The 16,842-nt window shown below is 35.1% G+C and overlaps 1 protein-coding gene across 1 annotated transcript; it reads left to right on the top strand.

Moving 5' to 3' along the window:
• The first annotated feature begins 1,207 nt into the window (after positions 1 to 1,207).
• Positions 1,208 to 16,815, top strand: LOC103936656 (phospholipase A-2-activating protein). Its single transcript, XM_048568842.1, has 23 exons — positions 1,208 to 1,455; positions 1,628 to 1,959; positions 2,190 to 2,293; positions 3,079 to 3,147; positions 3,529 to 3,589; positions 4,565 to 4,704; positions 5,472 to 5,661; positions 6,136 to 6,197; positions 6,486 to 6,574; positions 8,730 to 8,802; positions 8,894 to 8,953; positions 9,043 to 9,189; positions 9,312 to 9,350; positions 9,473 to 9,507; positions 10,191 to 10,277; positions 11,335 to 11,500; positions 12,206 to 12,283; positions 12,600 to 12,736; positions 13,205 to 13,281; positions 14,647 to 14,716; positions 14,897 to 14,962; positions 16,164 to 16,313; positions 16,440 to 16,815. Exons 1-22 carry the CDS (start codon positions 1,396 to 1,398, stop codon positions 16,290 to 16,292), a joined length of 2,271 nt encoding a protein of 756 aa, XP_048424799.1. The 5' UTR covers positions 1,208 to 1,395; the 3' UTR covers positions 16,293 to 16,313; positions 16,440 to 16,815.
• The last annotated feature ends 27 nt before the right edge of the window (positions 16,816 to 16,842 follow it).

The raw sequence follows: 16,842 nt of genomic DNA, 5'->3' as shown, positions 1-16,842 counted from the left end.
TTTTATGCCTCAAAACATGGGCCGTTCCACTCTAGCGTCTATTCTAGACTCTGGACAGAATAATTTTTTTTTAATACCTAAATATTTGGAAACTTTTTTTTGGCGTGCTTTTCAATTTTGGCCCCTGGACAGGCGTTTTGTTGGCACTGGGCCTGGGCCAACCTTGGCGGGAGGGGTGGCTATGGTGATGGTGATGAAGATAGTGGTGACGATGGTGGTGATAGGAGTGGTGGTGACAATGATGGTTGATGTGTCGGTTTTGATGATGAAAAGTAGTTGAACACTAATTATCTTTATACGCATCTTTGTTTTTTTATTTTTATTTTTCTTTTGGATTCTATTCTTGGAAAACACAATTCATTTTGTGACTTTGTTATTTAAAAACAACATAATAAACACATTTTACACTCCTGTAAACAAAAATTCTTCTATAAAGTATTATCAAACAACCTCTTAACTCTTCTAATAACAATCCCACATAAACATATCAGACATAACCACATTGATGAAAACATATGTGCAATTTTCATGCATTTTATAGTTTTGACTTGGGTGCAACTTGGAAAGGAATATCAGATTTCAATTCAAGAAATTCCAAAATATTCTATCCAATTCAATATGAAACTGAAATTTCAATTTTCGAAAAGAATTGGATAGTGAATGCATTTGAAATTTTGAAGTCGACCCGAAAAATTTTGAAATTTGCGTAACTCTATTACATACATTTGATTATGTACTTATTAATTTTAGATATGTTTCATTTGTTATTTGTTATACAATATACTCAAATATGATTTTATTTTCTTAATTACAACTCCCTTAGTATAGATGAAACCATACAACTCCCATAATTTTTAGTCCAATTCCAAAAGTTATAAATTTGGCACAAAATTATGAAATCCCAAATTTTAATTACGAAATGAATTAATCATTTTCCAGAACTTTTTAAATTGAAATTAAAAATATCTATTTCCAAGATCCATAAAAAAATCTGGCTTAGTTCCTACTTTTAAAAGGTAATGCTATCTACAGACTAATTTTTATTTCTTACACACCTATCTCAATTCTCACTGTCACATCAAATGAATCAAAGAAGATAAATAGATAAAAATTAACAAAGTGTATTCCTCTAAAAATTTCAAATAAAAACAAAATAATATTAGGAAAAAGGGGAAGAGTGTTCGATACCAAATAAAATGGGTTAAAAATTGTCTGACAAATCTAGTATCAATAACTTGGAGAACAAGCTCATTCGTGATGCTCTCGCACCTAAAAATTTATATGTAATTTCTTCTCAACTCCTAAAACCCCCCACAACTCTTCGTCTTCTCAAATTCATCGAACTAGAACCCTTTTCTTTACCGATCACTCCCAAAAACTCACTCTCTCGCTCTAATGGACATCGATTTCAAAGAATACCAATTGCGCTGCCAACTCCGCGGCCACGAAGACGACGTAAGATCTCTCACCCACCAAACCCTTTTCATTTTTTCACACAATTTACTGAATCTACAATCAATTTCGATAATTTTGTACTGTTTATTACCCGGAAGGATTTGAACTAAAATTTGGGTTTTTCTGTACTTGAAATTTGGTGATTGATGATGAACAATGAGTTTGGATTTAGGTTCGTGGGATTTCTGTGTGTGGCAATGCGGGTATAGCCACCTCGTCGCGTGATCGAACTGTTAGGTTCTGGTCCTTGGACCCTTCTGATGAACGGAGGTACTCGGAGTCGAAGATTCTGCTCGGCCACACCAGTTTTGTGGGCCCAGTGGTGTGGATTTCACCCAATGAGCAATACCCTAATGGTGGAATTGTGTCCGGCGGGATGGATACAATGGTGCTGGTGTGGGATTTGAGGACTGGGGAGAAGGTGCAAAATCTTAAGGGCCATCAGTTGCAGGTCACAGGCATCGCTTTGGATAATGGGGACATTGTCTCATCTTCTGTTGACTCGTGAGTTTTTGGTTTTTACCCTATTCCAAGTTTGCTGGATACGTTGGATGAACTTTTGCATGTTGTACCATTAACTTTCGTTGTTTTTTGTTGACGCATGATGTGGTCAAAGATTTGATCTTTGCGCTATATTCATTTCGCCAATGAGCAAATTATTGTGAAATAAGTTGGTTTGGAGATACCACGCTGAAACTGTGATGTTAAATTTCTTCTGCCGTCTTTTTCTGCAGTACTTTAAGGCGATGGAGGAATGGGCAGTTGGTAGAGTCTTGGGAGGCTCATAAGGCAGCCATCCAAGCAGTTATAAAGCTTCCTTCGGGCGAGCTTGTCACAGGTATGGTTATTAACTTGTTGCAAGTGATGTCTCTATCTTGTAGTCCTCCACCTCCACACACCCAAACACCGCGCCACACCGCCACCCCCCCCCTTTAAAAAAACCCCAAACAAAACAACAATAAAAATAAAGTGAGCAGAAACTAGAAACATAGTAGTGAACTGTCAATTGTTTGGCCCAGCTGAGCCAGTCAGAAGACTCTGCAACAGTGGTTGGATAGGTGACATTGTGGTTGAGGGGGGTTTGCTAAGCCAGCTGGGCTTAGGTGACTGCAACATGTGATGCATGTTGGATGAGTAGCTTTTGGGGCTTGTAAGTGGCACATTTCATGTTTAGGCGTTGTGTGTAGTTGATATATATATATATATATATATATATATGCTATGTGATACATGTAGGTAGGATCAAAATTTCATTGGATGAGAGTTCCTGGCCTCTTAGCTGTGATAACTTTGAAAGTTGGCTGCAGTCAATTATGTGCCCTACTAGCATTTTAATTCATTCAAGACTTTGAGTTGGTCATAATGAATGGGAACCATGTTACTTTTGGGATTCTAGACAGCTAGTGGACACTACAATGTCATTTCTATTACGCAAACAATATAAGAGACAACATGCCATGGAAGTTTCCAGTCCCTATTATTTGATTTTTATGCCCTGTTTACATTTCTACTTTGGTCCCTAAATTTATGGGAAATCCACACATGATTATTTTCATCACAGTCTGTATTCAAATGCATTTATCTTTTTCTTGGAATGGTGTTTATTCTGTTTTCTCTATCTAGGTTCAAGTGATACTACTTTAAAACTTTGGAGGGGAAGTACATGCACTCACACTTTTGTTGGGCATTCAGGTAATACGTTTTCCTATGTTAATTTTATTAGGTCATTTGGATTTTGTAGGCCCTGAAGAAATGTGATAGTGTTTGGGAGTATTAGACGTTGTGGCTTACTGAAGAACGAAGAGACTGTTTTACTATGCTTTGTGATTTCCATGAATGGGATACTAAACTAGAGCTAGAAAGATAACATTTGGATATAAGTTGCCATGAAGATGATTTGATTTGAAGATAACTCGCACTCCTGGGTCCTCACTTTCACAGAATGTCTTTTGGCTTTAAGTTTTTTTCTTTTGTAACATAAATAAAATGCATAGGAATGCCCTATTTAGAAAAAGGACTTGCACAGAATGTTTGCAGTTACTTATGGTATGTATGTACTAACACATTTTGCAGACACTGTAAGAGGCTTGGCAGTGATGTCCGAATTGGGAATTCTTTCTGCTTCACATGATGGGTGAGCTTGATTTTGCATTTGTTTGTGCTTATATTGAATCTAGTTGGTTCCTTTAAAATGAACATAATTCTGAAGCCATGTCTTAGTGTCGGTAGGGAATGAGTAGAGAATAACTTAATGTGCATTCAAAATGAAAATAAAACATCCAAACGCTGCTTAATGTGCATACAGAAATCATGTTTAAAAATCAATTGTCAGACACTATAACTAGGAGCTTGTTAACTACTCTAGCACAGAGAAAATGAATGATTGGATTCTAATTCTGTCTTGATGTACGACATATAAAAAAAAAATGCTTATTCTACAATTAATGCTAATTACTGCTTAGAGTGTAACGTGGTCCTGTAGTATTATGAAGATATATTCACAAGGGGTAGTGCTATTCGCACACCCAATTTTACCTCCTACACAACCTTTTAATTTTTAACTATGGATCTTCTTCGATTCATTTGATTTGACGGTTGGAAATTAAGATAGGTGTGTGAGAAGTAAAATGGATGTGGGGATAGCACTACCCATTCACGTACTGAAAGACACATACATGAGCACTCATAGAGTATGTAGTCACAATGTCTCTTGCTTTTGAAAATTTTGACAATTATTAAAATATTGGGAACATGTTGAATATTTTGACTTATATTGCTTAAATGCGCCCATTATAAGACAATTTTCTACCACATTATTATTTTACTAACCGTGAGTCTGAGCAAGTCTCCCTTTTTGGCTAATATTGAATTTAAATTTATGTTGTCAAATTTCCAAGTGTTACTAGAAAATGTCCTGTTTGTAAACTTATTAAATAATAAATGCTCCATTGTTTCTACTCGGATATGCTAGTTGGTGTCTTAATTTCCTTGTTTCTCTCGTTCAATCCATCACCCACCCAAAAAGAAAAAGACAAACAAACAAAAACGAAGGTGTCTGTTTGGATTGAAGGTCTTTATAACTATACCTTTTGTTTTTGGCATGCTGCAGTTCCATCAGGTTATGGGCTCTAACTGGTGAAGTTTTAATGGAGATGGTTGGTCATACTTCAATTGTCTATTCTGTTGATTCACATGTGTCTGGACTAATAGTCAGTAGCAGCGAAGATTGTTTTGCAAAGATATGGAAGGGTAACTGCTGCTGATTTTTATGCTACTTTTTTTATTTTTCACTTATAATTTTTATTTGTTCTATCATGCAAATTCTGGTGTGCTTTTCGCCTGCTCTTGTACGGTGTATGAAATTGAAGTCACTCACAGGCAGGCTGTTGATCAGTTGTGTTAGTTAATTCCCAGCTTGCTATTCATACATGAGGAATACATAGTTAATCCAATTCTCTTGCTATTCATACATGAGGAATACATAGTTAATCCAATTCTTACTTTGAAGAAATTGCAGCAATTTTTTGTGGTTTTTTTTGACCCATTTATACTCTTTTGTGGATGGAAGGACTTTATTGCAAAAAAACATATGGGTCTAGTGGCTTTTCTTTGTTTTTCTTGTGTTTGGTTCCTGATGGACTCCTTGTCCATCTTGCTTTGTAATTTTCCTGTTTTCCCAGGCGTTCTCGTTACTTGGAAAACAATTGCATCAAAATTACGAATGTGATTAATTTTTTAACCTAATAATTCTATCAAAAAATTCTTGCTTGGTGCTTGGTTGTGGGGAATAAAAAAGAAAGATTCAAACACCTTACTCCAAGGATTCTTGGACATTGGACTTTTTTTTCTTTTCTTTATGTTTGCCGGTGAAATTTGCTTTGTAGAAAGCATCAGAATGTTAATTAGCAATTTCAAAATCTGAGGGCATAAGCATCAGTTTTATAGTCTGAAGTTCAGGTAGAAGTGGTCGATTATGGCCTGAACTGTAATTTAAGTGGAAGTACTGTCTTTTACAGATGGAGTTTGCATGCAGAGCATAGAGCATCCTGGCTGTGTTTGGGATGCAAAATTCTTGGAAAATGGGGATATTGTGACAGCATGTTCTGATGGAGTTGTACGCATCTGGACCATAAATCAGGATAAAATTGCAGACGCCCTAGAAGTGGAGTCATATTTCTCCCAACTTTCTCAGCACAAAATTAGCAGGTGTGGCCATCTTCTGGTTTCCTGTATGTCATGTAGCAGCTATGAACCTGCTATGCCTAATAATATGGACTTGACCCATCTGTCTGTCTGCACAATGCTCCAGAATTAGATTGACTATAATCTCTTATAATAATATAAATCCTTTTGTAATGTTTACTTGATAGGCATATGTTGTATTCTAGTGATCTCTTACCCTCCCTCTAGTATTTAGTTCTTGTTTTCCCCTTTCCTTTACGGAAGTCTATTGCAGGGTATCTTTGAGAATATAAAATCGTACATTGGGTATTCGAAGCCTTCATGCCACAATATAAAACATCTAGATCCTGACCACCAAGCCTATTGGTTTGCATTAGATGCTCTAAATTTTGTCAGTATCTATTTCTGTGTGATTTAAGACATCATTTCTTGGTTACTATTTGTGTCATCTTCTTCACCTTTTTTACTTGTATTTATGCAATAACTTGTTTCTCTTAGGAAGAGGGTCGGAGGATTGAAACTGGAAGAATTACCTGGACTAGAAGCCTTACAGATTCCAGGTGTGATTTCAATTTTACTCCTCTATTGGATTTTAGGGTTCTCCTTGTCATTTTGGTACTACAAGCATGTATATTGTTTAATTTTTCAGGTCTCTAGTTTCAATTTTTGAACAATTATTCAATTTGAGAAAGACAATTTTTACTTATATCATGTTATACATTTTTATGTGATTTGTGCAGCATCTGCTAGTGAGATCTTCCACTAAGTTGCTAAGATTGTGCGATTGTTGTATTCTTTTGACAAGTATAAATCTCACATCAAATAATGTTGTCTGGTATTGTCATCAGGAACCAGTAATGGCCAGACAAAAGTTATCAGAGAGGGGGACAATGGTGTGGCATATGCATGGAATATGAGAGAACAGAAGTGGGATAAGGTAATTCACTTTGTCAAATTAATATCCATAGATCATCTTCAATGGAAATGTCAAATTTAGGATATCAAATAAAATGTAATAGCTTACGTGGCAATTTGACAACAACAACAAAGCCTTGTCCCACTAAGTGGGGTCAGCGCAATTTCTATATGTATGAATCCTAGAACGCCATTGTGCTCGTTTTTGCACTAAGTCTTCAGTTAGCTCCAAGTACTCCATGTCTTTTTTTTAAAGTCTCTTTCCAAGTCTTCCTAGGTCTTTCCCTACCCCTTTTCCCATTTGCTTTTGTTTCATTATTGCATTTTCTAATTGGAGCATCTGAAGTTCTGCGGTTCACATGTCCAAACTGCCTTAACCGATTTTCTCTCATCTTATCTTTAATTGCGGCCATACCTACTTTACCTCATATATTCTCGTTCTTAATTTTGTACTTTCTTGTTTGCCCACACATCCAATGAGGCATTCTCATCTCTATTACATTCATTTTTTTTGTTGATGCTTGAACGCCCAAGATTCTATGCCATAAAGCATTGCTTCCCTTATTGCCATCCTATAAAATTTTCCCTTGAGCTTTAGTGGCGTATGACGGTTGGACAACACACCCAATGCACTCTTCCACTTCAGCCATCAAACTTGTATTCTATGGTTGAGATCTCCATCCAATTCTTCATTCTTTTGCAAGATAGATCCAAGAAAACGAAATCGTTCACTCTTTGGTACTTCCTATCTCCAACCCTCACCCTTATCTCATTTGGACCTCATTCCCACTGAACTTGCACTCCATATACTCAGTCTTTGACCTATAGATTCCAACACTTCCAGCCAAAGGTTAAGCTTCACATTTACTCCCTCCTGCATTTCATCTATCAACACTTTATCATCTGCAAAAATCATACACCAGGGGAAACATGGATCATTATTCAAGATGAAACCAATGGCAAAGAAGCAGCATGGGTGTTTTATGGTTTAATAAAAATAAAAAGACGCTGCTGTTAAAATTGACAGCAAGAGGAAATATGTCAATCCACGTAGATTAAAACAGTTGGGTTGGATTGCTTGTACAGGTGGTTTGGCTAGTTATTAGGCCTGCCTTGTGGACTCCCTCCTTTTCAAATCCTTGCAATCATGTTTTCATTGCAGGTGCACCATCGTCTTACTTAACGGCAGCTCTTTTAAAAGAAAATAAGTGTGTTTTGAAAGAATTTATATGAACAACATTCCTGTGGGAAAAAAAAATTCTATGCTTTGGACTGCAGACACGTAGAGTTTTGAAATGGTTCAAGTGTTTGTGCTTTGCAGATGTTGGATTTTAGGACATACGACTGATAGTAGTTATATTAGTGTATCAATCACGTTTAGGTTCCATACCTTTTGCTTTGGGGGCTAATTTGAGGGTCAAGATGTATGGTTTCAGTGTAAAATGATTTGGGACTTGCACATTTATTATCCAATTTGCCTATGCCATTCATCAGGCTAGGCCTCTGATTTATGGGTGTATTTGTACTTTCGCCACTTATTCAACATATGATTGATGATGCAATGATCTTGAACTTTAATGCTTTCATATCATCATTTAAGTTAGGATTAGTTCTAGGGATTTACATTTTTTGAGCTGTTGAATTAGGAAATGCCTGCATAATTGTTTGCAGTCTAAACAATAAAAAAAATGATACGAGTAGTTTTGTACTTTCGCCCCTTATTCAACATATGATTGATGCGGTGATCTTGAACTTTAATGCTTTCATACCATCATTTATGTTTAGGATTAGTTCTAGGGATTTACATTTTTTGAGCTGTTGAATTAGGCAATGCCTGCATAATTGCTTGCAGTCAAAACAATAAAAAATGATACGAGTAGTTTTGAACCCCTGTTGGTCTCATTGTGGTCCGTAACAGAGACAGACCTTTGTGTTTCAGAGATTTATAGGTTGAGGGATAATCTTTTTTATGGATTAATTTTTGTCTAGTCCTTTAATACAATTTACCTTTTAAAGTATTAATCCTCGTACTGGGTTCACAGTACATCAAGGTCATACAAATGTGCTTCCTAAATAAAGAACTGAAACAAGAGCTAGCTAAATGTTTCATGGTGCTGATTTTTGTGTATAATTCTTGAAAAGTTGGGAACCTTCATCTGTTACTTCTTTCAATTCAGATTGGCGAGGTTGTCGATGGGCCAGATGACGGCATGAAGCGTCCTGTTCTTGATGGAAACGAATATGATTATGGTCTGGATCTTACATCTGTGTCAATGTTTGATCTGATTTTTCTTCTGTACGTAGACATTTTAAAATTTATGAACACTTTCTTGTTCTTCAGTATTTGATGTCGACATTGGAGATGGAGAGCCTATTCGTAAGCTGCCTTACAATCGATCAGGTATCAGTCCTCTTCTAGCCCTTAGTTGTAGTTGGTGTGACTTGAAGACATTATTGCAAGAATGTGACACTGAGTTGCTAATGTTTCAGATAATCCATATGATACTGCTGACAAGTGGCTTCTGAGGGAGAACCTTCCTCTTTCCTACCGAGAACAAGTTGTTGCCTTCATCCTCCAAAATACCGGACAAAATAATTTCACCCTTGATCCATCATTTCGTGATCCCTACACTGGGTGTAAGTATTCTGTTGTGGCCATCTAACCTTTATAGGTTGGTGATTCATGTGATATAGTCTCCTTGTTTGCTTTCCAGTTTTCACTTGATTATAACTACTTGTTTATCTTTTCATTATTTCAGCAAGTGCTTATGTACCTGGACAATCTTCAAACAAGTCTGGTGTGTATCTTTTTGCCTTTTTTATTTTCTTTAATTGAATAAGTATGCCATATTTTTTTATCTTTACTATAAATTTGCCAATAACAGTTATTTAATTTTTTTTGTTTTTCTTATTGTAACAGCTTCTGCAAAACCTACTTTCAAACATATTCCTAAGGTAGGATCTTTCAGCTCGTGCTAAACTTTTGGGATGTATCTATTAGATTGCAATGCACTGTGAGTTAATGCAAAAAGTATTGGCTGATCACATTGAAGTTATATGTTTTATCCATGTACTATATACTTAGCTCAATAGTGAAGGTTCTTAGCTTCAGTACTTCTAAAATAGTGTTTTAGATAAAGACCAGGGTCGATATGAGACCTATTGGCACATCCATGTGGTTGAAGCTAAGGCCCAGTTGAGTGAGTATTTTGAACTTATCGATGATTTATTATATTGAGTGTTCTGTGTGTGAACTAATGCGCACAATTTGATTATTTTGTACGATCTGGAAACCCCACTTAATAACTGGGTTTTAAAAGCTGAGCATGTATTAGATGTTGATAATTTGTCTGACAATGTAGTTATAGCTTAGGCCAAATGTTTTTTATTGTTTGTTATTTTCCTTCAAATAAGGGAAAAGTAAAAAAACTGAGGTTGTGCACTATCATTAGATTGCTTATGGGCTTAATGTTTCCATAGCTGTTCCCTAGTAGTTGGGGTAAAAACTTACTGCAACTAAGTCTAGTCATCTTTGGGAATGCTTTATTCTTAGACGCAAATACCGGCAGTCACAGTTCTACAGTGAAATCATTATTTCAATCTCATTTTTCGCCTGGATGGGGCTTTTATTGTTTCAGAAAGGAATGCTCGTTTTTGACGTCGCCCAGTTTGATGGGATCCTAAAGAAGATTACAGAGTTCAACAGTAATTTACTCTCTGACCAGGTTTGTTGTTTTGCATGCCTGAAAGTTTCATTTGTTTTTCAAATTATTTTCATTTATTAGAAATTGGCATATTGTTGTAGATAGTAGCATTATAACTTGCTATCAATCAACTGAAAATAAATCCCGCCAGTCCTTTTGATAAGTTTTTGCCAACCTTTACCATTATGATTCTTTGTCATTGTTGAAACGTCCTCATATTTAACAGATAATTGTAAGCTACCCATTGCTTCATTTCTAGTTGTATGGTGATGCATATAGGGAGTTATCTGATATTTACCGAAACACAAATCACAAAGTTTGGAGATGATGCATTGTTAAATACACAGGCTTGCTACACTCGTTAAATTTGAATTTTTCTTTGGGTTTGACCACTCAATTATATGTGCTCATTCTAATTAGCATTTTGCACCTTGTTTTGTTTGTTTAATTCCACTGTGTCCTGGTCATGTGTTTGTGATAACTAATTTCCAGACCTGCTCTATGGGTCTGGTTATTTCTTCAGTGATAGAAAGGAATGAATTTTTTGTACCTGGGTGATACTGATATAACAATTATATTTTTCATAGAAACTATTGAGGTTCCTACTTCTATGATCACTGTTTTCTGACATTTATTTGCATTGTTATTGTACATGTAGCAGAAATTGTATTCCATCAAAACTTGTTTAAGTATTTTTATTAGTTTATATGAAGTATTTGAAAATAACTGCAAATTAATATTAATTCGAAAATATGAAAATAACTCCAACTTAGAGTTATTTTCATTATTTTTCAACAAACTAATAGAAATATTAATTTGGAGTTATTTTGATTTTTTTTTTCCTATTCCTTTCATTGTACATGATAGGGTTTTGAATAACTCCAAAATAATATTTTTATTACTTTATTTATATCTTTATATTTATTTATATTTTTAAATTCCAAGCTTGTTAACCAAACCTGAGGAGCAGCTAGGTACAAGTTGTTTTCTTTTACTGTTTTAGAATTGTGTCTCGTTTTTTTTCTATTAACCATAGGATGTTTTCCTGAATAATGGATCCTTTGGTAATTTCTTGAAGGACAAGAAGAACTCGTCTTTAAATGAGGTTGAGATTTCCAGGTTGGGTGCTATAGTTAAAATATTGAAGGACACATCACATTATCATTCTAGTAAATTTGCCGAAGTTGACATTGCTTTGTTGCTGAGATTGCTAAAATCATGGCCGGTTGCAATGTTATTTCCAGGTTAGTGTGCGAACTTTTGAGGAATTCTGTGTATAGCTCTGTTCATCTTTTAGAGGTCTTGGAGCACATTTATTCCATCTGTTCGGGTTACAAGTTGACACTAAAAAAAATCAATGTTTAAGAATGAACTGAAGTTAATAACTGGATGGTTCATGCTATCTAATGACTATGCAATCTCTAATGGATTCAACTATTTGAATTGGCTTGTGGCTGATTTATCGTGGCTGATTGTGTCTTAGGCATTATAACTGAACCTATTGTGTCTTAGGCATTATACTGAACCTTGCCAGCTTGCAGGTTACCTCATTTTTTTTTAGATGTAGCTGAAGTGGATTCTTAGCTTTATGATTGATGGCTACAGGTTAAAAAAAAATGAAAAATGGTAGAGGAAGGGACATGAATTATCTGAGTATAAGTGTGTATAGTTGATTTTTCATTTTGAAAAGGTAAAATTCCTGCGTTGGGATTGGGGCCATTTATGCATAACACGACTGCTCATAACATCTCATTTTTCATAGGTATGGCAAAAAGAGTCATTATATTTTCTTAGTACAAAATCAATAAGCTTTGTTTTAATGTGAATTGTTGCATGCTCGTCCATTGTTACATCGGAAGTCTATGGGTGTGTAGTTTTATTGTGTGGACACCTTGTATTTCATAAATAATTTTGCCAACTCAAGTATATTTGTTATTTTATATCTGCAGTTATTGATATTTTGAGGATGATTGTTCTGCACCCTGATGGGGCAACTCGGCTTCTCCAGCTACTTGAAGCTGAAAATGGTACTCATGCTACAAATATCCAATGCTGTACTTTTATCTTGTGCAGTCGTTTCTTCTTATCTTAAATAGATAAGTACTTCATTTTTTATCATGAACTATAAAAATACATAACAATAAAGACCTGTCGAAAGACCAAAAAATTAAAGACTGGTTGATGAGGGCTGATATTCTAGGAACATGCTCAAGTTGATATCTTGAAATGCATGCTACATATGGTATAAGAAAAACATTAACAATGTTGCAAATGTCATGCTTCTCATTGTTGCTGTCCTTTTCAACTTTTATCTCTATTTCTTACCTTTTGTTGTCTAACCAGATTTACTAATGGAGTTGATCAGAAAAGTTGCAACAAATCCGCCCCTTCCTGCTAATCTCTTAACAAGTGTTCGTGCAGTGACCAATCTTTTCAAGAATTCATGCTACTACAATTGGTTACAAAAGCATCGGACTGAGGTTAGCCTTCCTTCAGGATTGTTCGTGTGACCATTATGGTTTTTGAGAGGCTAAAGGGTTCTTTCCCAGTCACATTTGCAGATCCGTTTCCACCTTGCATGATTACTTGTACAAATGTAGTTCTTTGTTAATGATTCGGCGGTTATATAACATGTAAAGTTGTAAATTAAATGTTTATTGCATTCTTTCTATTTTATTTTTATGATGAATATTTTCTGTTAAGGATATCTATCCTTTGATTGTTGCAGGAATCATTAGATTGAGTGTGATTCAATCACTTGCTTGAATGAATCATTAATATAGATGCATTGGCTGGTTGTGTGAATATGTATTGAACAACTAAAAAGATGTGTTTTTGTACTTGAATAATGACTCTTATGGCAAGTGGTACACTGCCTTTCATGGTTAGTGCATCTTGGATTCTGGATATCATGATTTAGTAATTTGATTTGTTGAATCGCCTTGCAGATTCTAGATGTGTATTCAAGTTGTTATTCATCTCCAAATAAGAATTTGCAGTTATCATATGCAACCTTGATTCTCAAGTAAGTTTACTGTTGCCTGCATATGTAATCTGTTTCAAGTAAAACTGTGATCAAGTAAGTTTACTGTTGCCTGCATATGTAATCTGTTTCAAGTAAAACTGTGATCATAATGCATGGTTGACCTTGTTTTCCTTTTCCTTCCTTTTGGATTTATTTCTGCGGGGAAATTGTTTCTGTAGCATATTAGCATTCTAATTATAAACAGCATTTGAATAAATTTGAGGCTTTGTAGCTTTCACTTAATTTATAAATGTGCTTTAGGGCTTGGTTTTTATAAATATTGACGTGCTGAAATTTCATTTTTCATTTTATCAACAATGAAGAATTGGTGACACGGACATCATAGTGATATGTAATTTGGATTTTGTTGGTTTTGGTGTCAGTGAGAACTGGTGGGTTTGGTGTCACCATGTCAGTGAGAACCATTAAGATATTCATTCTCTTTGTGTACCGATGTCTTAATGATGTCACCAACATGTTACTTTTAGGATATTTTCTGCTTTTGTTGAACATGTTTTTCCACTTTAGTTTAATGGACTTTCGAACAGAAACACACACACCCACCTTGAATTAAACTTGGTAGTAGGAATACTAGCCTGCTAGTATGGGCACATAGTTATAAAGTAAAAAAAAAAAAGAAAAAAGATTGCAATTTAGAATTTGAGTTTTTGTTTTCGGTTAAAGATACCCATTAGAATGCTTATGTAAATGAAAGTAAGAAGTGTTTACGCTTTAGACTTGAAGTTTGAAGGTCCTATGTGTCAGTGGCGCACAGTATTTTTATCCAAGTATATCCTTATTCATATTTATGCTATATCAAACTTGTTTAATTGATAAGTTTTTAATTTCTCATAATAAGAAATGATGCATAGTTTATAGTTACTTGTTTAGCATTTCCTAAACTTTCATTTTGAATTTTTATATTTTAAAATAAATTTCGTTTTTCAATAATTTTAAATCAATATTAGCTATCAACATTCTACCAATATTTCCACCAATACCGACATTTTCATCTTTGTACACCTGTGTGTTCAAGTTTTTAACTTGTTATGCATGTAAAGAAGAAACTTAAAGGGAGGTTGAAAGTTATATTGTCTGCCTGTCATATATGATATATGCATAATAGGTTATGCATGGACAATGCAAAATCAATATATGTTGAATTATTAATAATACATGAAACAACTTGTCCTTCCACCCCCTATCTTTCTTTCTCCAAATTTGTGATAGTTCCACGTAATAGGATGAACAAAGACTGCAAAGCCAACCAAAACGGAAAATTTGATGTTTCTTACATAATGTGCTCCACACTTGGTATATAATACTCTTTTTTAATCGATTGAGTTTTTCCTTTGGGATTGATAGTTATGCTGTTTTGTTAACCGAAAAGAAGGATCAAGAAGGTCAATCCCAGGTTCTTTCTTCAGCACTTCAGGTATAATACATCATCTTATTACTTGCCTTTTCTTCTTCTGCAATTATTTGAACTTGGACGTAAGAGGCCCACTGCTTTTTTCGAGGTGGACTAGATTATCTTTCTATCCTATGGAGAATTTCTAAAATGTTGTGAATCATGAAAGTGTTTTTTTTTTTTTTTTTTTTTTTTTTTGGGCAGATTGCAGAAGAAGAAAATCTAGATGCTGATGCAAAATTTCGGGCTTTAGTTGCCATTGGATCACTGGTATGTGTTGAGAACTCATAACCATTTAATGCTAGTACTTGCTTTTCTTGAAAATAAGTTGGCATATATTGCTTTCTTTCTTATTTTTCGTTTTCCCCCAAGGGCGTTTTTTTGTGTGTTTTCGTGGTCTTTCATATATCTTGGTTCAATGGTGCCCTATCCTCTTTCAATATAATATCTTTTCTTTTCTAGAGTGTGTGCTATTTTGTAACTTTTATCATACATGTGGTACAATGGGCCAGTTCATGGCTTGGGTATGGTACTTACTTTTTATGTTCATTAGAATGCTGTTCACTTTTTTAGCAAGTTTCACAATTTTGAAATCTCAAGAAAACTCTTTTGAAAGTAAAAATTATTACAAAAAGTCAAGCAATTGTCCTATTGTACATGGAGAGTTGTATTAACAAAATGTAACATGAATGAATCAGAAAATACAAAAGGAGATGGCTAGGTAGATCACCTATGTCAAATTGACAAGCAAACCATCTTCTTCTCTGCTCTAATGTTAACAATCCTTTTGTTCCCGTACAACGATGTAGTTTAAATACAGTGTAGAGGAGTAATACTGTAATAGCCGCCTTGTTTGCTGATCCCCACTAAAACATCAGGAAGGTGTAACAGTTCTTGGAAGAAACCTGCTCCACACCATAAAACAGAATGTAAAAAAGAGGGCCATCATCTTCCATGCTACAACTTCGAATGTATTTTAAAACTTTTACGACTTGATGTTTTGTCCTTAAGCAATTTCCAAAATTCAGGTAGATAGTTAAATACACAGTAAAGGAAGAATACATTTACATATTGTTATTGGGTGTTATTGGGTAGGGCAACAAAACTTATGTTAGGCAAGGATAATATATTCTTCACCTAATAAATTTACAAATTTTTTTTCTAATAGTCTTAAAATGTTTTCCATGATCAGCCATCTCTTAGTTTTCATGTTTCCTTGGTTGTTTTTTGTTCTGCTTGTTTCCTGGATGTTTTTCTTCTTGTTTGGGTCTTTGTTTCGCATGCTTTCATAGTTTTTGAGTGTTTTACTTGGGTGGACCGCTGTTTCACTTTTCTTGTACATGTGAGTCTCATATAGCTGTCTTGACTACTTTCTTGAATCATTTTACTCTGTCAGAAATCGCCCCTTAGTGGTTATATTTGGTCTGATCAGTGATGCTCATTATGTTGTTTTACGACTTGTCTAAAACAGATGCTTGAGGGCTTTGTGAAAAAGATAGCTATTGACTTCGATGTTGAAAACATTGCTAAACTAGCAAAGGCTTCCAAAGAAACCAAGATTGCTGAAGTTGGAGCGGACATTGAACTTTTAACAAAATAGAGCTCGCTCTCTGAATCCTTGGTAAATTACTATCCTCAGCTGTGAAATTGTTTGCGACATTTCAACTACGCTGGAACGTGTGGCTATGTTGATCTTGCAGTTTGCTAATTCTTCCCTCTCTTGCTATCTTTTGATTACTCTTGATAGGATTTGGAACCGGTGATTTACCTGTCGAAGTGATTCTCAATATTGGACTGCAGTAGCCGTGCAATTTTGTGGAGACATGCAATTGCACATGATTCCAAATATATGCATCATTTTGACGTGTGAAAAAGGATACAATGATTCTGGTTCGAAAATAGTATCCAACGATTGAGGAACACCCTGGTTGGGTGTTACGACGACAAGCTGTCAAACTTTTCTCGTACTTATAACTGACTTTAATCGCAGTGTATGAATGAGAAATGTGTCACTACGGTGTCAATTGTACCATTCAAGATTGTCGATGGAAATGCACTCGAAGCGAGTGAACCATTTATACAGTGCCTAATTTTTCATTACAGACAATGGTTGGCAATTCTTATATCTCTAATTCGTCTTCTGAAGCGTG

This window comes from the organism of the source record quoted next, unplaced genomic scaffold (genome assembly GCF_019419815.1).
Source record: "Pyrus x bretschneideri cultivar Hongxiangsu unplaced genomic scaffold, Pyrus_bretschneideri_v1 Contig10, whole genome shotgun sequence".
Lineage (NCBI taxonomy): Eukaryota > Viridiplantae > Streptophyta > Magnoliopsida > Rosales > Rosaceae > Pyrus > Pyrus x bretschneideri.
The sequence above is the reverse complement of the archived record's forward strand: the minus strand, read 5'-3'. Positions and strand labels throughout refer to the sequence as shown.

Excerpts from the sequence above, each read along its gene's own strand:
- LOC103936656 (XM_048568842.1), top strand. The coding sequence starts at position 1,396 with ATGGACATCGATTTCAAAGAATACCAATTGCGCTGCCAACTCCGCGGC. Across the intron at positions 1,456-1,627 it reads TCCGCGGCCACGAAGACGAC|GTTCGTGGGATTTCTGTGTG; the intron begins GTAAGATCTCTC and ends GTTTGGATTTAG. Across the intron at positions 12,737-13,204 it reads TACAAAAGCATCGGACTGAG|ATTCTAGATGTGTATTCAAG; the intron begins GTTAGCCTTCCT and ends ATCGCCTTGCAG.